We start from the raw sequence: 22906 nt of genomic DNA, 5'->3' as shown, positions 1-22906 counted from the left end.
TTTTATCAGGAATACTTTTCATTGGGTATTTTATATTAGGTAAAAATTACCCGGCAAAAGTGATGATGTAACTTTTTATAGCGAAAGTGTTCTAGCGTTTGGACAGATTTTTGAGCTGCACGTACCACAGAGAATCAGTTCCAGGACAGAAAGAATGAGCAGAGTCTACAGGATGCATTAGAAATTGTTGAGAAAATAAAAATGTTTGGAGTGCGCCTTATGGTTTAAAAAGTGTGTTTTCTGTATTCATTGATTTTATAATTTTCTTGATGTGGTTAAAAGCAAAGATTATGGAAATCATTTAATGCTCCAAATGCTTAGTATTTAGCAGGGATGTCCCGATCAGGCTCGATCTGATATCAAGTCATTTGATTTTGAATATCTGCCAATACCGAGTATTTTTACTTTTGAAAACATTTTAAAAAGGAACATTTAATAAGCAGATTCAGGTTGGTCCCCGTTTTTATTTTACTAACCATCTTTTATAGTTTAGAACTTACATAGAGCACTTGTGTAAAGTAGCTATAACAATCAAGTACAAATAGTGAAGCAAAAAAATGATATTATCTAGTAAACAATGGAGATGATTAGTCATGTGAGAAAGTTTAGTGACCCTTGATTTAATATCTTGAGAACAATTGAGCATTTTGTTTAAATATGATGATACGTATTCATGACTAGCTGATATAATTACAACAATTTATTGTTCTTTATTCTTCTCAAGATTATGGGAATATTTTTTTAACCTCTCTCGACAACACATTTTTTGTTTTGTTATCACAGTAGTTACTTGTCTTATTTCTCTACCATAGAAATCACACAGCTCAGGTCTTAAGGGATAAATCACAGAGCTAGCGATTAGCACAGTTAGCAGCTGCTGTGCAGTCATCTCTTTGTCGGCAGCAAGGAGAGCTTAACATTAAAAATAAACAAAAATCGGATATTTTGTCCTGATGAAATATCTTTGTAGATCACAATTTGTGTTAAGACAAACCAATATAGAGATTTGCTGTCAGTTTAAAGATTTAAACTGCGATACTGATCAAGTCATTGATCACGGGATCGTATTGGGACATCCCTAGCATTTAGCATCAACATTTTAATCCTTTATCATTATTGCTTTCACTTTAGTGTTGACATTCTTTTAACTCTTTTTATGCAATCTACGTAAAATCAGCTGATTCACGTGGATCGTATAAACGATCAAAGAGTTACCGCATGTCAAAGAGCGCGTGTTATTTTGGCGTCGCTGGCGACAGCGCTGCTGTCAAAGGGTTAAACACACCCAAACATGACTAATGGCTAAATTCCTGAGCGAGTGCAGACAGGGTCACCTTCATGTTGCCCTCTGCCGAGCCGGTGACGAAGAAGTCCTCGTAGGCATCCAGCGCGAGGGCTTTAATGGCCGAGTCATGGGCCTGGAAAGTGTGCAGCAGCTGCCTCTGGCGAATGTCAAACACGCACACAAAGCCCTTCCTGCCTCCTGTGATCAGCAGCTGCTGTTTGGGAGCATACTGAAGCACAGTGGCACCGTTCTCATGGCAGGGGAACGCTGTAATAAAAAAATAGAAATTAAATTTAAAAAAAGAACAGGCTCAGGAAGAAACCTAAAAAAAAATGTTTTGAAAGATATCTTACCATGGACTATGGTATTGTTAGGTGAAATCAGAGTATCCCACAAGCACACGTTTCTATGGATGAAAAAAACTCAACAATTAGTGGAAATTTCTAAAGAGAAAGAAACGGTCGAATGAAATGTTGTGGACCTGTTATCGTTGGACTGTCCAGCTGTGGCAATCAGGCTGGAGGATGTGATGAAGGCAAAGTCACAGCAGGCCTTAGTGTGACACTGCCAGCTCTTCAACACAAAAAACAACAATGAAAACCAAAATAATTCTAATCTTTAACCTTTGCTTACAGTCGTCTTACCAGGTAGGGTTTGGGGTTGGAGGATGTCTGGTTGACCTGCCACAGACTGAGGAATCCCTCTCCATCAGCCACTCCACACTATATGAAGAAGGCAGTAAAAACCATCAAGAGAGCATCAAGCAGCAGCACAGGCCTTGCTGAGTGTCAGAGTGACAGACCTTATTGCCTTGAGAGTTGAAATAAAGCCGAGTGACCCTGGCGTTGCCGGCTTGTCTGAAGCAAATGAGCTGCTGAGGTCGATTCCATTCGAACATTCGCACACTGCCGTCCTGAGCGCCCGTCATGTCTGCAGAACGCCAGCGAGAACACGGACAACCGTCACAGGAGCAGCGCGTTAAAGACGGAGGCAGAGCTCAGAAGAGGAGGTGCACGGGAGAACTCACAATACTGGTAGATGGGATGGGATGTCATTCTCTTCACATTATTCAGATTCCGCTTCATAATCTGAAAAAAAGATCAGAGAAAAGATGAAATCAACGCCTCCAGAGGGGAGCATCACTATTAGGGCCTTTTTAAAATATAAAATTATATAAAACTTCTCTAGAATAAAGGGTGCTGGAGGGCCAGTAAACCAAACTAACTTCAATAAATCACCGCACACGTGCAGATAAAGATCTGACTGCCGAACAAGCCCCTCCTGCAAAGACCCCAGCCCCCTGTCAGTGCCGTGTATCACACCGAGCATTTATCTGGCGGCTGGGACACCAAGAACCCTGGTCGTGTGTTAGCGTGACGCAGATCTGCACCTTGGGTAGTCTGCAGCGAGAGCTCCTGCTTATCTGTGTTTACACGCAAGCATCTCTGCCGCGGAAACAGGCCCCCCCTCCGTATCGGCGTCTACAGACTCAGCAGGCGATCTGTTTAGTCGAGGGGGTTTGTTTGACTCGACTGTGATAAGGACTAAAAATAAACTTTGTCTGAAAACGTACAGGGATTATAGGCAGCATCTGATGTTGCTCTCACGTTTGTCGGACAATCTAGAGCTTCACAGGGGCTTTTCGGGTTGGGGGGCTTTGTGGGAAAGAACTTGGTCGCCCCCTGCTGGTTACTACAAAAAAGTCTAAAAGCATTGGTGTGGAGCTATACAACAAAAGACGCCTACCACACTGGCCCCCATGCTGGTCTGACCACTGCCGAGCCATGGCATGGATGCAGAAACGGACATTGGGGGGGGTGCAAAGGAGACGGAGCTCGTCTGGGCGATGTTGGTGTGAGAGGAGCGATGGTCTATGTCATCCGAGCTGCAGACACACAACAACTCATCAGCCTGGTGCCGTCATAGTTTTTATTGATGGTGTTTTACAAGAACTTAAATATTACCTGCAAGATTCTTTATCAAAGTCCTCCCCTATCCAGGTGTACGGCTGGACTGCCACAAGGTTAGACACGTCCACCTCCTGGACGTCATGGGTGGAGGCCAGCACTATTTCATTGGAGTTGGCCTGTGGTGGAAAGAAGGAGATTAGGAAAGAAAACCTCAAAGTTATACAACTGTTAGTCAGAAAAGAAATTCTAGTGTTTTCTTGGAAAAGCTGGTCGTGTTCCTCCACAGGTGCATTCGCTCAGATCCGTCTGTACATTACTTTAGCTGATTTCTGATGACTATGTGCTGGTTTTGAGACTTTAGCAGTGTCCAGTGACTAGAGCTCAAATGACTGCTACTTTACACAGATAAAAAGAAAAAAAAGACCAGAAATCTCAACAGAAGTGAAACCTCAGATGCAGAACAAGTGCAAAGGGGAATCATGAATACAAACAACAAACCAGGAATGCCAAGAAAGACACAGCAAGAATATCAGGACAGCAGCGTTATTTCCTTCACTGACACGCGCCTACAAGGACAATTAGGTCTACTTAGTGCAGTTAGGGAAAAAAGGTGCGACAGGGACAAAAAAACCAAAACAATTTTGGTCTGAAATTTACTCTAAAATCTAAATGTTTTCAAGGAGATAAAGGCTTTTAAAAAAGTGTAATTATAGTTTAATGATGTTCCTTATTATGCAAAACTTTCAATGATTTCAATGTTTTCATATTTATCGTCTGCTTTAAACATTTTTTTTTCACTTTAAACACATCAGCTGAGGGAAATAATATTAACCAAATAAGGAGGGTCTAACAGCAGGGACCCCCAGTTTAGTTTAGCAATCAGCTGTTATTAATATTTCATAACTGATTTGATGTTTTTGGACAATTACTGGAATGAAGCTCGTTCAGGCAACCGTATTGTAATATTGGGATATATAAATTAAATTTAATTGAATTTAACAGCAGAGCTGTCTCAGGCAACAGCAAAATAATACACACTCTTTGAACTTCCTTAACTCTTCAGCATTTTACGCAATTAATGTATTTCTGACAAATTCAGATGGAGAGAAAATAGGTATGCAACATTTTATGTATCAGCGGAAAGATACTTTTCTCTGCTTCAGAATCTGTTGGAATTACGGTTCTTGGTTGAAGAGTGTAAAGACTTCAAAGAACATCAACGTTAGTGCTAAAGCTCCTGTGATAAAGGATTAAGCAAATCCTCGTGCACAGACCTTATTGATCGCAAATGCCATTATTATGTCGGACTCCTTGTGAATTATTTTAGCCTTTCCTCCTGGGTAACCAAGATCCGCCTCGACCTGGGAAAAAGAGAAAAAAGAAAAATAAATCGGTGAATCAAAATTGAGGTTATAGTGCAGGAACACGTGATCATACAGAGAAAATCTGGAAGATTAAAGCTCAACCTACCCATCATCTTTAAGAATTAGCAGGAGCTTTTTACTTGTATAAATAATTAGGAAGAATTTCAGCAGAATGATTACAGCTCTATTTAAATGGATAACAATGAAGATCTACTGCAAAGAGTAAACATGGCAGACTGTCGGTCACGTGTAGGCGCACACACCACTACTGTAAATATTGACAGTTGTGTTTCTGCTGTGACGGCAGTCTGCAGAGCCGCACACAGCCCTGACTGTGAGCATGCAGGTTAGTGGATCCTCAAAATATGCCAGCTCTCCTTAAGGCTCGCCTTTGCTGCCAGTAAAATGAATTAAAACGGGAAGACGAAGAAGAAGTGATAGACACAGGGAAAGGTGTTATTTTTAGACATCAGTAGTGAGGTAAAGTGAGTGGCTGTCATGAGTGCCTCAGAGAGAAGCAGCGTCTGAAGGTTAAGTCCCATCCTCGAAGCTCAAAGTTTTTTTCTCAAAGAATTTACTGGAATTAGATGGAGAAAAAAAGAGGAAAATATCTCTTCTTAATTTGGAAAACCCAAATATCCCCCAATTGATGTGTGATACTAAATCAAATGCAGGATAACCTTCAAACCGGGCTTTGCAGAGACTCTCTGAGACAGACAGACAGAACCAGGTCCTCAGAAAATGATACTACCTTATAGGGATTGCTAGCTCCGGCTATGCTGTTTGGGTTTATACGGTCCACATGGTTCTCTAAAGACTACACAACACACACGGGCAACAAAACACACAAACACAGCACAACACAAACCACATGCACAAACAAAGAAAACAACAAAAAAATGGTATGAAAAAAAAATGACCAAATGACAACAACTCAGTATATTTCAGAACGCCTCATTTCGACTGTAAAAGGGATTTTCTAAAAGTGTGCTTGGATGTGAAGAATATGAACGGGATGGTAAGACTTCTTTCCATTGGAGTGATGAAAATAGTGGCTGCTTTTCACAGAAATAATTTAACGATAATGACTAAGAATTAAAGACGGTAGCGATCTGTGATGCATTTGATATTAGATGAGTCAAAACAAAGATTATGACTCTAAAACAATAACAACACAGATAAAGGCATGCTGGAATGTAACAGATTATTGTGGATCAGATCCACAGGTAGGGTTTAAGGTCCAGTGTTCCTGTGGTCACCTACATCTTAATAACGGATAGTGTTTTTATGAGACAAATCGCCTCAAATAGACTTCTATAAACAGAGTTTGTCATGGTTGTGTGCCACCAAATGAAGAATTACTGTGAAATATGAACTTCAAACACATGCAAGTATAGGATGAAATGCCATAAAATGAATAAAATTCTGTCATAAAAACAAAGGTCACATTTATTCATGAACGAAAGCTCTAAATAATATGTTCAAAAGTGAATTTGTGTATGAATGATTACACTTGATCAACCTTAAAGAGACACTGTTAAGTAAATGTGACCTTTGAATTCTCTATGATCTTTTTTAATGCAGTCTACTGACCTCACTCTGCTTCCTTTTTTTGGTGAAGATGTAGCGTATAAAAGTTTCCTGAAGAACTTCCTGTTTGACCAGGAAATGCCAAAGGCGTCGGACGGGGAAGGACTGATGGTTCTTTGTCCTGGATGGACAGAAAGACAGCAGAAAGAACAATCAGATTTTTTCCCCCAAATCCTTCTACTACATAACCAAAAAAAACAATCAGTTTAATTTATTTAATTCACTTATGTCACTTTGTGGCCGGCTGGAATTATATAACGTCAAGTCTTTTGTATATTGGAATAGAGCTGTGAAAGTAAGATTTGCACCGATTCAACATTTCACACGAAGCCTCCTCCAAATGTGATGGTAAACAGTAGAAAAAGAAGAAGAAGCCCCTCCCTGCTTGTTAAGCGTGAACACACATCAAATGCTTACTCTTACTATACATAGCTTAAAAGGTATGTGTATTATAACTACATCTCTGTCCATATTTAAAGCTCACTTGAAGGGCGTGTTGTCGGGTTCCAGCATGGCTTTGTGTCGCAGGATGGCAGGGCCGGCTCCGCTGCTCAGGTCGGTGGGGTAGGTGTTGATGTAGTTGGGGGGCGGGCCGTCGAACTTGCTTATTCTTTCTAGCAGAAGCTGCTCCCAGTTCTCTAAAGACTTCAACACAGCATTGCAGAGAGGGGAGGAGACTGGAAGATCTGCGACAGAAACACATCAAGGAAAACACTTAACATCCAGTGGAGTCAGACGTTTATTTTCTTTGGTTAACTTCAGTTAACATTATTATGAAATGCTTTAAGGCAGGGGTGTCGAACTCAATCACACAAGGGGCCAAAATCCAAAACACACCTTAGGTCGCCGGCCGAACAGGATAAACATTTGTTGAACACACTAAAACTACATTTTTAAAACTTTAAAACTGTAACTTTTTAGCATAATTATGAACTAGATATATAACATTACTTGCGATAATACTAGTGTGAATGCTGTAAGCTGAATTTGCCACTGAAGATGCTAGTGGTGATAGCTGAAGATGCTGAAATAGATAGCTGAAAACACTAAGGCTGATAGCCAGTTAATATTAGCTAAATGCCAAATTAGCTTAAAAAACTAAAACAAACAAACAAATAAAAAACTTAGGTTAGCCAAAACAGCTAGCATTTAGCTAAAAAAAATAGCTAAAATAACTTCAAAATATCTTTAAAAAACTGAAAAAAGCCTAAAATAGCCAAACAGCTAGCATATAAATATTAGCCTAACTCCAAAACCACCTAAAAAAATTTAAAGAAAAGCTTTAATTAGGCAAAACAGCTAGCATGTAGCTAAAATATTATCTAAACTCCAAAAAAATCTTAGTACCGTAAATGCGAAAATAGTCCAACAAGCTAACAGAATACCAAGTTTTTAAAATGTTAAAACTGTAACTTTTTAACATAGTTATGAACATTAAAAAGGTTAGAATTTTATTTAAGAATAAATCAACTTAAATCTTAAAAAACATTCAATATTCTATGCTCCATAAAAATATATTTTGTCAAAATTATACAAGTTAAAAATAAGTGCAAGATAACATCGGGCTATTAATAAAAATAAAACAAAATTATCTTGAGGGCCGGATATAATTACCCGGAGGGCCAGATCCGGCCCCCGGGCCTTGATTTTGACATATGCTTTAAGGGTACAGATCAAACTGTTTTTGAGCAGCTGCTATAGAGCAAGCACAATTATTCAACACAGTCATGTTTATGTTCACTTGTGCTTTATTCTGCTAGTTTTGCTCACATGGGGCAACCCCCCCTCACAAAAAGATCCACACAGTGCAACAAAGAGATCCAAAGGATGAAAGAAACATGAAGATTGTGAACTTCTCATGGAGGAGATGTTTTCATGCAGGTTTGCAGATTTAAAGAGCTGCAGAACTTATGCATGTACCTGTGAGGTCCACGCCTGTCAGAGGGATGAAGTTCTTCACATTGTGATGAGCCAGTTTCACCATAACCAGACGGATCAAAGCCCAGCTGTGCCCCGCCCCCAAAGACAGACAAAAAGATTAAGATCTGAACCCTTAATGACTGCAAGAGGGGGAAAGGAGGGAGCTGGCCCTACCTGTAGGAGTTGGGATCAGAGTGCTCTGTTATCTGCGTGTCAGAGAGGAATGCATCATCATCGTCTTCATCATCCTCAGCGCCGCTTTCGTCTGAGTCATACAGAGCGTTGCTGTCTGAGAGCGGCAGGAAGGGCTGAAATGAAGGAAATAATGATGACAGACAACACAGATGAAAATGAAAGAAAGCAGCAGATTGAGAGGAAGAGGAATAACTCATATGTGCTGGAGACGGTGAGTCAGAAATAAAAGGTCAGGTCTTATAGTTTCTCACTTTAGCTACAAAGTAGTCCCACATGCTGAGCTCTGGAGGAATGAACTTCTCTCTGTAGGTGGGTCTCTCAGCGGGCACGGGAGGAGGGGTCGCCGGCGCCTCCTTTACGGGGCGTCCTGGAACCAGCATCCTCATGTTGAATCTGCGCCTGTGACGATCTACATCCTCTGCTGGGGCCTGAGTGGGGGCTGTTGGTGGGTGGACAAGGAACAAAACAAAAAGTGGAAAAATGAGAATTTGATGAGACCAATCAGTAGGAGAAAGAATGAAGGTGGAGTAAGAAGAGACTCTAGATCAGGAGAAGTTGAGTGAAAAATCAGCTTATTTTGCTTATTTACTTGCATTTACATACTAGATTATTTTGTTGGCCTTTCCTTTCTTTTTCCCCTTTTAAAATGTTTCAGTAGGACAGAAGTGATGCCACAAGAATCCTTACATTCACCCTGTAAATGTTGGAGATGGTAGATTCTAGAATGAACCCTGAAGGTACGGACACACCAGGCACGTGACGCGCCGTCAACAACACAATAAATGCACATTCTTGAACACTTGTTTAGCCCATGATGTTCACACTGGACAAACAGGGAGGGGCTTCCTCTTCTTTTTTCTATTGTTTAATATAGGAGTGTAAGTAAATATCATTTTAGTTAAATATTGCGATACATCATTTGGCAATACTTGTATAGATTTAAAATGCTGACACAGCAATATTTAATTAATTATTTATCATCAAGCATACTTCAGTGTTTTTTCCACTTAAACCCCCGACTGCTAGTTGGCAGCGCAGCACATTGTGCCTCTTTGAGTACACCTCACCAAAATAACAAGATCTCACGAGAGACAGCTTGTAAATAGATGTGAACCTAACGTGAACTCGTGAGCCTCACAGCTGCTGTTGTTACATAGCGATAATAGACATTTACAACTCATTTTTAACTAAGTATTAGTGCTGAACTGAAAAGGTGCTTGTACCATTTAAAAATGTATGTTTCTTTACTCTATGGTTCATGGAAGAACAAGTTGGACCAGACACGCAGCGCTGCACAAAGCACAAATTAAGATTCTGATTCTGTGACCTGATGGATCAGTGATGAAACGCAACTTGTATGAGATACAGTTAAAGTGCTTATATTTTGATCATTAAATAAAATATATTTTACCATTTTTTTATGTGAAAATTTATTAAAGATAAAGTTTTTTTAGTCAAAATAAAAAAAGTCAAATATTGTCTCTGGTTCTTTCTTGGGATATACATATTGTGACACACCCCTAGTTTACTAGCGCATGTCCACCACCTACAGTTGGAAGAAGTTTGGTGAGAAATGTCAAAGCGGTACAAATCTCGTGAATCTTGCTCCAGGCTTTTTCTCTCACAGCTCTATTCGGACTTGATGTCATATTTTTGTCCAGGCACAAACCGTAATTATTAATTTCTCCTCTATGATCAATTTTCAAACGGTTGGCACAACCATGAATTAAAAGGGTCGGCATCCATACGACACTGCCAAATCCAAGTCCCTGATTGGTCAAAGTTTAAAGCCATGTTCAATGGCTGTGCGTTTTGTATGTAAAGCCCGAACACGGTTGTCGAAAGCTGTGCAGCTATGCATAAACATGAGAGTTTTGAATGTGGAAGCCTGAAATGCGCATTTACAAAGACTTTTCATTGGAAGTGGCTGCTTGAACGCATGTTGCAGAGAGTGGTGTGAATGTAGTTTGAAAGGACACACCATCTTCATGCCTGGGTTACAAGTTCACTTTGATGACTCTGACAAGCCAAAGCACACAAGGGGAAACAGATACATCCGGGACAGAAACACGTACTAAAAAAAAAACACACGGGGGGGGAAAAACACGAGGCAAGACACAGTAGGCTGTGCACAGACCTGCACCATTATCCTGAGTGGTTACCTCTGCGCACACACCAGACAAAACGAGACACAAACCAGAGTAGACGGAGCGGTTAGACACATGGATTCTGAGCAGTTCATCCAATAATAGAATCAGCAAAACAAACAAAAATCACATAAAGAGCATGGCAAAAAACAAAACAAATCACAAAAAACACAAATGATATCCTTTTCTAAACATTTCTGCTCCTGACAAACAGTATGACTGGAGGCTGTCAGAAAAAAATCCATTATATAATGAGTGTTTGAATTTGACAGGTGATTGGTGAGTATCAGCTCTGCACGTCGTCTCCCTGTATCATCCGTATTTGTTTGAAGAGAGCATCAAAAGGGTAAACTTCTAACAAGTGTTTCCTATCAACAGTCTGACATTTAGGATCGCTTCTCCTCAGAAAAAAAGACTTCTCAAATGCCTCCTGGCCTTCCTAAGAACTTCCTCAACAGCCTAAAGTGATGTGAAATTTAAATGCCAGCTCCTATCTTTCTCCTTCACCGTGAAAACTTAACCACTGAATATTCTGGCCTCAAGAGGATGCACTGTGTCAAGTTCATCAATCAGCTTTTAGCTGCAGAGATGCCCTGGATAAGCTTTGAATTTCTATAAATCAGTGAAAATGTTAACACACTGTGTATGCACACAAACAGATCTACTTCCACATCACAACCATTGACTGTAAATGAGAACTGGACCAAGTGAGTGTGACATCACCTATAGTAGATAGCTTACTTCTGGCTCTAAACAGTCAAATTCAGTCGCCATTTTCTTGTGATATGAACACTGCCATGTTGGAGCCACATGACATCAATAATTCATCTGTTCTGAGTTGATCTGAGTCAAAATTACTATGGCAACCACTTTTGCCAATCAGGAGTGAGCGTGTTTGAAGTCCACACCTCTACCACTTGAAAGCGAGATCAGGATAATCTATCAGTGAAACGTTTCAAACGTTCGATGTAGTTGCCACCACATACTTTTATTGAGACATTTGATTGGGTGGTTAATAGCTTGAATAACTTACACTACAGAAACAAAAATATAATGAAAAAATTGCAATAGCAGGAAAATGTTAAATGATAAAATAATGATAAAATAAACCTACCATTTTTCAATCCAAATGGTATTTCCTAAAATCGATTATGGATTTATTTCATTTTGAAACGCTTTTTATAATGATATAGGTTGATTTAATTCCATCCAATTAACTATTTGCCTCAGACAGATTGATCTGGTTGGATTGTTGGAATATTAATGAATTCAGTCTATAGGATTTTGGCTTCTTGGAACCAGCGTGTACTTCCTGGGGGAGGGGTCACTCAGTCCAGATCTCAAATACAGTTAATGCTGACAGCCTAGAAACTGAAGGCCGGAGAACCTCGACTCCTCTCAGAGTACCTGTTTTAGGCTCAGCTTCACATTTAGTCTCAGAGGGTTGCTCAGGCTTCGCCTCTGAACTCTCCTTGTTGGGCGCAGCTGTTGCTTTGGTGAGGAGACGAGCACAGGCGACATTACAACATGTACATGCAATGCAGTGTACACACACACACACACACACATAGGGATTTCAGAAAACTGATCATGTCTGAGACCTTGCTGCTTGTAAACAGGCATTCATGCACTGCAATCCTGCAAACCAGCACTGCAATCCTCCAGCCCGGCTACTCACAGCTGGTCTGAGTTGCAGGAGCCACAGTGCCCAGCTGCTCTCCCTTTATAACAGGAGGAGTGGGTGGTTCTGGGTCGTGGGGGTCAGAGGGGGTGGGAGAAGGGTTTGGGGTGAGGCTGCTTTGCTCGGGTCTTCCTGTTTCTTGGAATTCCTCTGGCCTGGCTGTCATAAGGTCATCTTGAATTGGGACACAGGGCAGAGGGGGCGCTCACACATGACACTACAGGACAGAACTGGGTAATTTTCAAACATGCAGACAGACCCAGATAGAAAGCGCTTTGAAAAAAAAAAACAGGAAGAAAGAGGGGTGGGCAGAACCAATCTGACAAAAGACTTTAGAGGATTTTCGGATATAATGAGAATGTTTGATGTGTTTGTGAAGCAGGAACTAATGATTATACCTGGAGGGAGCTCCGGTCTCTTTGGTTTAATGATGACTTTTGCCCCTCCTCCAAAAACCGCGGCCCACATGCGGTTATTGAGAGGATGAGCTGCCAGTCGGAAGAGTTCATTGCTGTTGTGGGTGCCCAGGCCGTGGATGAGCAGCGAGACGTAAACGGCCACGACCGCTTCGCACAGGAGCACGTTCAGCCTCGGCTGGTCCTCCTCTCGTGCTGACGTCAGCAGAGAAATCAGGGAGGACACGCCTGCAGAGCAAATCAAACCACAAAAAATTAATCTCTGCAGCCAAACCAAAAACACCACTTTTCCTCAACATGGAAGGGTATTTGTGAACCATTTTATGATGGCGTGATTCTTCTTTGTCTTTCCACTTCCTTCCCAGGAGCCATGGAGCTCCAATTATAGAACACCATCTGCCTCTCTGCATAAACACAGATGTCTGTTTTGATCTGCCCCGCTCTTCCTCCCCTTTTGCTATTTATAGTCTCTCCATCATGCTTTTGATTTTCAAATATATGCCATTTCCCCATCCAACAGATCCCATAAAAACCCTATAAATATTCCAATAAAGCCGTATACTGTTTTGGGCTTTGTTGATTTATTTTTAGAAAACTAATAACAGCCAACCCTTGGTGGTTGGAAAGTTCATTTTCTTCACATTTGGTAAATCCAAACTACAACATGTTGGTGGCTAATAACGCAGGAGTCACCTGGCCACTGTGCAGGAGCAGAGTTGGGGGTTACATGTTCTTCAATGCTTTCTGTGCGCAGCCGCTTGCGCTCACTGAGCAACAGACCCTGGTAAACCATTCCTGTGAACTGGTTGGCTTCTGTCTGATTGTTGCTGAAATGACAAAAAAAGAAAAAGAAAAAAAGAAAAACAGTCCATGTAAACACACAAGGGATCTTTTCTGGATGATCTCACAGACCTGTTGGACCTCACTAATGACAAACACTTACCTGTAACTGTGGCTGTCACACAGGGCTTGGTAGACGCAGGCAGACAGGGAGGCTGCTAGTGTGTGCACAGTATTAACCTAGGAAGGAAGGACGCAGCTTTATCAGAAACTGTGAAATACTCAGAGAGGTTACGCAGAAATACATCATTTTGGGTGTATTCAGACTGGAAGTCTGTTGGTCTAGACCGAGTCCGCTTAATTTTGTCCAGATCGAGTCCTAAACCTTCACACTGCTGTCAAGCTGACTTTCCTTTTTTTTGTGGACCAAAGCTTGGAAACAAAACCCAGGGACTAAAGACGATCACTCTGTGCGCATTTTGAGGGACACAAGTGGGCCACAGAAAGTGATTCTGGCAAGTCTTGCTCTTGGGAAACAATGTGGATGGTAGTAAAGTTTACCACATTTCAAGTTACTGCAGAAACCCACCTTAAAGCAACAAACACATAAAAATCGTCCAGCAATCCGGAGCGCTAGCTTAACCCAGCCAGCGCCATTTAGCACACCCGCAGTCCTGAAATCACGAGGACATTTTGGCTGACAGTGTTCATTTGTTTGTTCAGGAGATGATCATGTTACTACATCATGTGCTGACACCGAGTTTTCCCTGCGCAGGTGAAACTATAACTGAGCGCGCGTCTGATTTTAAAAGTCTACGCTGCCCACATGCATTGCTGCACACCACACAGAGATCCAGCCAAACTTTGCGCACATTCTTCCAGTATGTTTGCTAACTGCACGAGTCAACAGACCCCTAATTAAAACTCCGCCTTATTATACGGCACGCCCTATGGTCCAGAAAATACGGTAATTGTTCTGCTATTGCATCTCAAGTTGGTTTGGGAATGAAAAATTACAAGCAAATAAATGCTAAATAGAACCAAAACAAATAATTTGAAATCAAATCCTGTTTATGAAACTGGATGGAATTTAAAAAAAACAGTAACTAAAACCTTGAAATTAATCAAAGCACATCAAAAACTTATTTAGTTTTTGTTTATAGGATTCAGACTGAAGGTGCAATAATTGTGTGAGATTTCAGACTACAGAAAACAATTTCAAAACAACACCAGATGATTTTGCTGAGACATTTTTGTGTGAGCTCTGACCCGATCATCCATGAAGCCAGGATGTGGAGGGACCAGCATCATGGTGGTGGTGTGGAGGATGTCATGGATGTGGTTGCTGAGATGTAAAACAGGATTGGCTATGACGGTTTTGGTGGGGGCGATACAAGCTGATAGCAGAGGCAGTGTTGTGGGCAGAGGCAGAGGAGACTGCAGCTGCTTCACTGTGGTCTCCTGCAGAGAATCAGGGACAATATTATTGTGTTTGTGCAGATGTAGATGCATGCGGGTAGCTTAACCAGTGCGCATACCTGCTGGCTTTCCTGCAGAAGGAACAGCAGCTCCATGCGGACAGAGGTGACGCCTCCTCCTTTGGCTCCGTGAAGGCTGCAGTAGGACAGAAACACCCTCAGCAGGGCCTGGTTTTTTCTCAGCCATGCCTTGCGCCTCTCAGAGTGCTGCTGCTTGGCTTGAAGACGCCGACGCTCCATCTGGTGGCGTTCGTAGGCGCCTGCTTCTGTACTCTCAAAAGCTTCGTCTGATATGTCCACGGATGCAGTACGATCTCTCCAGCGCTCGACCTCGGCGCCCTCCTCCTTCCCCTCCACCTGTTGGTTCAAATTCGCAGGAGACAGTCAGACACAAGAATGAGGACGTTAACCCTCTGGAACCTAGAGGCTTAAAACTCAGTTTTTGTTTAATTTCTAATAGCGGACAGCTCAGTTTCGCCCTACCCCTTCAGAGCGGGTGCGCTGCCCTGCCTTGCAGCCGTCGAAGTTTGTCTTCCGTCTCATTTATTAAAATAAAAGATTGATTTTATCCAAAAACTGCCAATAAGGGGCAAATTATCCCTTTAATTTAATAAAATATCATCAAAGTTAAAGTTCATTTTAGACAGAGTTTTATCACGTTGATCTCACAGCTGCAGTTGCAGTTCCAGAGGGTTTGATGTGCAACGTGAGCTCAAAATGTCTACCTTGTAGTTGCAGATTTTATGCATAGCTGCTATCTCTTTCTCCAGCCAGTTGTAGAGCTGAAAACGTAGCTTCCCTCCGTCCACCTCAAAGCCGGTGGCCAGGGTGCGCAGCTCTGTCATCAGGATCTTCAGACAGGCGCGGAACTTCAGCTGCTCTGCTATCACGTCCACCTCTGACTCAGCCTGAAAATACATCAGAAGGACTTAGAAAGAAAAGTCCTGTACAAAATAATACCACTAAAACATCTTGTAAGCATGCTCCGCCCATATTCAAGACTTAACCCTTTAAAACCTAAGGCAAAAAACAAAATATTTTACATACTTTTAAATAGTGTTAACGGTTGAAAAGTTACAGTAAATCAAAAACATAATGCTGGAGCTTTTGTTCGTTTTTTTTACCTGGGAGTCTTCTCTTTGCAGCTTGGGGCCCTCGTCTCCTTTGTTCTCAGGCTCTGCTTTCTTCATGGTAAGACCGTCGTCATCATCATCCTCTTCTTCGTCCTTATCTTCCCCCCAGTCCAGCTTCAGATCATCTTCCTCCACTTTGACTGCAGGCTGGCTCCAGTCCATCCCGCCAGAGCTATCATTTCCTCCCCAAGCGTGAGAGGATGCAGCTGAGGAGCTCCAGTCCATCCCTCCCTGGGTTCCGTTCTCTAAAGGCTGGCTTGCGTTTACGTTGACCTTGGACGACGCTTTGCTGAGAGCCGAAGAGCCGGATTTCTTGCTAACTCGGGGAATCTTGGAGAGGACTTCCAGAGCTAGGACTGGACATCCCACCTGTAATAAGACAAATCTGTAAACATCTGCATCTTTGATGTTGATTTCAGCTACGGTAGATGAGCGCACCTTGAAGTGTGCATTGGCAGTGGTGAAGAACAGTTTGCGCTCTATGAGGTTGATCTCATCGGCGCCGCTCTTTTCAGCGGTTAAACCCACAGTTGCTGTTGCGCCCTCTGGGTTTGCAAAATGTCGGCGGATGATCAAAGGGTGTGTCCTCAAGTAGTTATAGAAACTAAACACCACAGGGTTGCAAGCTTTTACCATCACATCTAGAAAAAAAAAGGATAATCAAGTTTTAAACATTTTTATGGGCAGAATAACTTTATTTCTGAGGCGTGTAGCGGGTTTCACTGACTGGGGTTCTCATCGTCCTCTTTGGGGATGCGCTCCAGCAGAGTATCCAGAGCTTGGGTGTAATCTTTCATGATCCAGTAGGCGATGCTGCGGAGGAATGGATCGGGGTGCAGCCTGGAGCAGTGGTAGCCACTCCCATCCCTGTTGCAGCCCAGAACCTTCTCATAGAGGAGGCCTTGGCAGGTGGACGAACTCTCAAAGTCAGCCTCATACAGCCTGGCTACTATCATGGCTAACTGGAGATCCTCCATCTTTTCTATCAACACCTACACATAAAAGGAAAAAAAAACAGAGGTGTTCATAATAATGTTCGAGTAAAAAATAAAGATGAAAGATTCAAACACACTTCTGATGCTTACAGTCATTTTGTGACTATCTGCATATTTTGACTGTGCTGTCAGAAACCTCAGGCCAAGGAAAAATAAGCAAGATTGCCATGCTGCTTATCAGTGTCATTTATGCTTCTTGAGTTATTCAAAGACCACAGAGTAACTCTCATCTTCAGATATCTGATGCAGAGGTTCAGCTTTCAGACTCAACACTAATAAGCCACGTCTGGGTATCTGTGTGTGTGCATGCATGCTGCACTGCACCTCTATGGCATCTTTCAGGGACCCAGCCAGAAGGAAAAAGCCAGCCGCCTGCTCGAAGCGCTGCTTTCCCAGCAGGGAAAAGGCATTTTTCAGAGCTGCCTTCCGCCAGCGGTCCTCAGTGAAGCTGTTCTTGAAGAACTGAGTCATCTTCTCATCGTGCTGTGACCTAAAAAGGAAAAATAAAAGAAAAGGGTAAATTGCACAGATTTTTAGATTCCTCTGCGCTGTCGAGGTAGTTCTGATCCAAATGATGAACAAGCAATGACACAAAGAATAATAAGACAGTTTGTGAATCACTTCATACCTGAAGAGTCCCCACAGGACAGCTTTCTTCTTCATGGCCAAGTAGAACAAAGCAGCATCTAAAGGGTCGTTGTTCCTCTGGAAGGCAGCTTTACCCAACTGGTTTGACAAAAACAACTTGGTATCAAACCACTTTTTACATACTAGCTGCTGTTAATAAAAGCATCTTTAGATGTATTGATGTTTCACACTGATTACTGAGTATTTGCTGCTTGAAAAGCTTCAGTCCAGCATTTATGGTGAGAAGTTGAGGGAAAAAAATCTTTGTGTATGCATGCGAATGTCATTAATGCATTGTAAAAGTTAAAAAGCCAATCAAAGCAGCACAAATCTATCACCTAATGATGGAAATTATCTTTTGGCTTTCCTTCCAAGGGCTCAAAACATATTCAAAGCTCTACAAGATGAATACAAAACACAAGAAATTTTCACTAGAACATTTTTTTTTTACTTTAGGCTAAATTTATGTTAGACTTATCTCGTTCTAACACATTTTTTTGCATAAAGATAAATAATAATAATAAAGTGAATCAGTAAAAAAACGATTGACCAAATCAAAATCAAAATATTGTATTGCATTTTCTTAATTCAGAAGAAAGTCTAAAATAGCTGGAAAGGAGGGAAATAATGATCTCTCCTTGGTCTGAAATTCTAGAATCCCCTTTAAAAACTATTGAAAAAATGTAGAAACTAAAAAAATGTTCATTTTTTTCTGCATTTTAATTCTAGTTTCAGCTCATAAATCACTACTTGGACTCATATTTCTGGTACCTTCTCCACCATTTTGCGCAAAGTATTGATGTTGCGGATCCACCATCCCACTCCGACGGCTCTCAGCTCAGACCACTGCGGGTCGCCTCTCTGCATGGCAGGAATCATGTTCAGCAGCTCCTCCTCTGCTTCTGAGTGGAAGGCCCACGCAAAGTGGCACGTTGACAGACCTACAAACAAACAAAAATGAAAGGGATTGTGGGAAATAAATGCAGAGTGAGTCGGTGCAAATTTAAAGATTGTTTTGTTGAAAAACCATATGCTGTTGCAAGAAAACAAACGTGTGTGCAGCAGTAAAGTTTACCCTGGTGGAGCAGCTGCATACGGTAGAGCGGCGGCAGAGAGGTGAGCAAGCATGTGTGAAGACGCATGGCAAGCAGGTATCTGAGTCCACACTCATCAAGAGCTTCACCACCTACACAAAGAGGACAGTAAAGTTATTGTCTATAGATCATTCTATAGCAGAACAGCTACCCTTTCCCCAACAGAGAAAAAGACCTCTTAAACATTAGTATCACTCCAGTTCATGCAATCTTCTGTCCCTGAACCTTCCTACCCTGCATGCCCTGGAACAACCTGCTTATGTGTTCCTCTCAAAAGACTAAATAAACACAATGAAACATTAGAAAGAAAAGACAGATAGTAGAGAAAGCCCAGAGGAACAGTGTATGCACAGTTTATCTTAAAGACTTGATATCTGTTGATTAACCTAATGTAGGAACACAAAAATCAAGACTAATGCTTTGCCTATGTGTTTATAACCTTTATACAAGCTTAATGCAGACATGGCAGAAGCCTTTCTGCAGGTGCACACTCATCAAACATGGAAAACACACAATACTCAAAATGACAACACATCAGTTATTCACAACAAAACGTGTGTGCTTGGAAATAAAACTGATTTGGGTCACTTTTATGCCCTGAAACAGGGAGAAGGAAGGGTTTGTGGAGAAAAAAAAACAATAAAGTAACATAAACTCACTTTAAAATCATCCTATTATTCAGATTCCTTATGTTTTTGTTACAAATAAACTTATATATATATATATATATAAATTTTAAAAACAGTGTCCACCTTTTTCCCAGATTAAGAACAATCTTCAGTTTTAACTGAACTAACTGTCACGAGGAAGGAAATCCATAAAACAGAAACCTGTCGTCTGCAAACTGAAACCTGCCAGTCAAGGACGAGATCCACACATCATGAGCCCACCTGTGTACTGCTGCTCTGGGGAGCTCGTGACTTCAGCGCTGGTGGTTGCAACGGTATCTGCCAAGGCCACCAGGAACATTTGCTCCAGTCTGGTCAGTCCTGGAAGGCTGGAATGCATGAGGTGACTGGACAACACCTAGAAAAGTCCAAATATAAAGAAGAAGTTAACAAATGTAAACCATGTTTAGATTGAAGCTTTGTGTTTGCAGTAAAAACATGACAGATTACTCTAAAACACACTGAATTCTTTCATCATGAAATACTTTAAAAACAGATTATTTCCACCCTTCATTGAAGAGGGCAGAAAATATCAATAGTTGTTTATAATAAAAAGTAAGAAACAGGCAATTGCTGCTTTAATTAATTAATTCAGTATGTCTTTGTCCAGTTAAAAACACTTATTATTCTGCATAAGTAAAATTATTGCAATTTCTAAACTTTTACATGTCAGTAAGTAAAAGCTAATACTGATTTACAAATTCTCTTGACATATTAGCAAACCACGAGATACATTTGTTTTAAAATTCTTTAAAAGTTTGAGGACTCATCTAAAAGCTGAAGTTTGTTTACAGATTAATGTAAAAATGATAAGAGAAAAAAATGAAAGATAAAATTTTTTTTACGAAGCATCTTGATGCTGCGCTGGGAAAAGTTTAAAATCTATTGCAAACTGTTAGAGGTCCATCGTTTTACACAAGAGAAAAACTATGGATTTCAAATATGTGAAAAACTGTTAAGACAACAAACATCTCATGGATGGATTTAGAGATTCGGCTGGAAAGGGGTATATTCCTTTAAAGAAAAAAACAAACTGAACATTTTTTGCTTTTAAATAAAGCAGAGAGTCCTAAAATGCTCAAATATCTAGAATGTTACATTAATTAAAACAACTTTTATCCTAAATGTGGATATAGGAGGTGATGGTTGAAGCTTGTTTAAAAAGCCAAACTACTGAGTGGGTCACCTGAGCGTGCTCTGGTCCAAAATAGGTGGGTCCGTATTGAGAGAGGTTGATCACACGAGACTTTTTCTCTGGTTTATCAGTGGCAAAGTTCACAAAGTCGTCTGTGGTGACTGCTGGCACCTAAAAAACAAGAGAAACAACTTCTTTAAGTATTAAGATACACTTTTTAAATCAAATTAATTCCAAAAATCTAAAACTTCCTGTACCTGGAAAAGGTCAGCATACTGATCCTCTGTAGACTTCTGAACAACTTCCCCATCAGCCACCTTGGAGCCTTTGGAGGCCTCCTCTGCCTTGTACGATGTATCCAGATCGGCCAACATGAGCGAGTAGAGCGGCAGAGGAGGGATGGAGTTGATTTCTGTGTAGTCCCTGCCTCCATCACGGCCACTCACAATGGTGTCTTTAGCTGTGCTGCCAGTCACACTGATGGTGCGAGACAGATGCCTCCTGCCTCCGCCTTCCCCTGCCTCCACATCCCTCACCACAGCAACCTCTCCAGCAATACACTTCACCAGGTGTGCAAGGATGGCCTAAGTAAACAAAAGACAAAAAATATACTTTTTACTTATCATCTTATCCATCATTCTAGCTATTTTTATTTATAACACGTAGTTGTTTCAAGTGGTGATTGGGTTTTTGTTGTTTCACCTTGGCGCGGCGAACTTTGCCCAGGTCCATGAGCTCCAGCAGCTGGGTTGGATGGTACTGAGGGAGGGTGGGTGACAAGGAGTGGGCGGCTTCAAACAGCCCTCCTTCCTGTAGTCCAGCTGGGGCACGAAGGGCCTCATCCACTCCCGCACTTCCCTCAAAAACACTTTTAGACCTGGCTCTTCCTTCAGAGGCTGAGGACGAGCCAACGGCTTGACCTCCAGCAATGTCTGCAGTTGATGCATTGCCATCCTCTCCCTCACCGGGCTTCTTATCCTGGTGCCACTGGGCGTACACGTGCATCTCACAGTCCATCCCTATCACCAGGATGCCATCCCTCACCCAGGACAGGGAAACTGGTAGTGAAGGTGTCCCGTCCACTGACGACAGGAGGTCCACAGACCGAAGCAGCACCCAGCGAGAGCGGATGCCCTGTTTAATACTGCCCCCTAGAGGAAGGGTAATGACTGCCATGCCTTCCTTGCTGCTCGTTTGCTCGTTGACCACGCCAGAGATGCGGCCGTACATGAGGATGTTGGAGCCCACTCCTACGGTGAGGATGTGCGAACCATCCTCCTTTGACAGCCAGTCCAAGTGGACGAAGTGCTTGATGTTGGGTGAGCTGTGGTCTCTGCTCATGTACAAGTCAGACCTACAGGGTAGAAAACCATAAAACATCGTTTCACGTCAACAATGAAATGTGGCAAGAACATAGAAGCTGTAGAATCCTGACCTGCTGTAGACGAAGAGGTTTGAATCCACACTGACTCTTGAATCCAGAGTTGATGAGGGCCTGACGAAGTCATCGAGGTGCAGAGTTTGCTCTAAAACCCACTCAGAACCACCCGTGGACTCACACTCATAGATAGACACGTGCATAGAGAAGTCTTCTAGAGACCCATGCAGCTGAGCAAAGAAAAGAAGCCTCTTTTAAATCATTTTTACAAAAAAACATTGGTAAACAACATTGATCATTTAAGCTCAAATGTAATTCCATTTAAACTATTTTTTGTCCAAAGATATCAAACCAGTTTGATTTCCTTTGTGTTTTAGCTGCTTACAAATCCTGCATGAACGTTTTAGATTGATCCAGAGGTTGGTTAATTTAGAGGCTTTACCTGTCCCGACCGAGGCTGTTTGAAAGCCACCGCCAGACGGCCGATGTACGAGCAGGACACAGCTACAGGCCGCCCCGACACACACACCGCACTGTTGTTGTCCTCCTCCTCGTTCATGAGGACCCACGGCTCCCAGGCGTACGCCCGGTTGTCCTGTTTGTCCCCGCCGCTCTCCACATCTCCCTCCACCGCACAGCGCCAGAAGCGCACGCGGGAATCGGAGCAAGTTGTAACAATCAGGTACGGAGCCAGGCACACAGGATAGATCGAGGAAGAACTCAGATGACCTATCAGAAAGCATCAGACAGAAGCAAGAGCAAAGTTACATCACAGCTCAGAATCAGTAAATCTTCTGTTGTCCTTATAGTTGTGTAGCTTAAGGTTTATTGATGGGCCCACCTCCTGAGGGGGTGGCTCTGGTAACCTCCACTCCATGCGGCAGGTCCAGCCGCCTGCTATACACCAGCTTGGAGCTGAGGATGAGCTTGCTGGCTGATTGCAGGTTAGCAGTAGAAGTGGAGCGAGGCAGAGGTCTGACTGGGGAGGTCTCTGGAGACGAGTCAGCATTCATCGCTTGGTTGGGAACCATCAGCTGACTCTGGAAGCTGTAATCTGGGCTTGGCTCATCTGAGCGGAGATCAGAGAGACTTTATGTGAAGTTGCCACCT

The 22906-nt window shown here is 42.1% G+C and overlaps 1 protein-coding gene across 4 annotated transcripts in view; it reads right to left on the bottom strand.

Annotated features, from left to right (window-relative positions):
- The window catches only part of dmxl2 (Dmx-like 2), a 45222-nt gene that overhangs the window by 2717 nt on the left and 19599 nt on the right, over window positions 1-22906 (bottom strand). For 2 of the 4 annotated variants that reach the window (XM_024294915.2, XM_024294916.2), the window contains exons 19-53: window positions 22638-22865; window positions 22239-22525; window positions 21854-22026; window positions 21121-21772; window positions 20676-21002; window positions 20470-20589; window positions 19506-19641; window positions 18597-18707; window positions 18293-18462; window positions 17523-17620; window positions 17219-17384; window positions 16627-16891; window positions 16338-16540; window positions 15891-16268; window positions 15492-15674; window positions 14827-15123; window positions 14558-14749; window positions 13452-13528; window positions 13202-13335; window positions 12491-12736; window positions 8516-8703; window positions 8244-8377; window positions 8070-8155; window positions 6634-6835; window positions 6153-6270; window positions 5311-5376; window positions 4470-4556; window positions 3250-3371; window positions 3032-3170; window positions 2313-2373; window positions 2088-2215; window positions 1930-2007; window positions 1767-1858; window positions 1639-1691; window positions 1335-1552 (exon numbers count right to left, since the gene is read on the bottom strand). In XM_024294915.2, coding sequence (XP_024150683.1) covers window positions 1335-1552; window positions 1639-1691; window positions 1767-1858; window positions 1930-2007; window positions 2088-2215; window positions 2313-2373; window positions 3032-3170; window positions 3250-3371; window positions 4470-4556; window positions 5311-5376; window positions 6153-6270; window positions 6634-6835; window positions 8070-8155; window positions 8244-8377; window positions 8516-8703; window positions 12491-12736; window positions 13202-13335; window positions 13452-13528; window positions 14558-14749; window positions 14827-15123; window positions 15492-15674; window positions 15891-16268; window positions 16338-16540; window positions 16627-16891; window positions 17219-17384; window positions 17523-17620; window positions 18293-18462; window positions 18597-18707; window positions 19506-19641; window positions 20470-20589; window positions 20676-21002; window positions 21121-21772; window positions 21854-22026; window positions 22239-22525; window positions 22638-22865 — 6215 coding nt within the window. Of the gene's footprint in view, window positions 1-1334; window positions 1553-1638; window positions 1692-1766; window positions 1859-1929; window positions 2008-2087; window positions 2216-2312; window positions 2374-3031; window positions 3171-3249; window positions 3372-4469; window positions 4557-5310; window positions 5377-6152; window positions 6271-6633; window positions 6836-8069; window positions 8156-8243; window positions 8378-8515; window positions 8704-12066; window positions 12267-12490; window positions 12737-13201; window positions 13336-13451; window positions 13529-14557; window positions 14750-14826; window positions 15124-15491; window positions 15675-15890; window positions 16269-16337; window positions 16541-16626; window positions 16892-17218; window positions 17385-17522; window positions 17621-18292; window positions 18463-18596; window positions 18708-19505; window positions 19642-20469; window positions 20590-20675; window positions 21003-21120; window positions 21773-21853; window positions 22027-22238; window positions 22526-22637; window positions 22866-22906 lie in introns of those variants that run through there. The other 2 variants (XM_024294917.2, XM_024294918.2) reach the window with 2 other exon arrangements.

The sequence above is a fragment of the Oryzias melastigma genome, linkage group LG3, assembly GCF_002922805.2.
Source record: "Oryzias melastigma strain HK-1 linkage group LG3, ASM292280v2, whole genome shotgun sequence".
NCBI lineage: Eukaryota > Metazoa > Chordata > Actinopteri > Beloniformes > Adrianichthyidae > Oryzias > Oryzias melastigma.
This window is presented reverse-complemented; position numbering and strand designations above follow the sequence as displayed.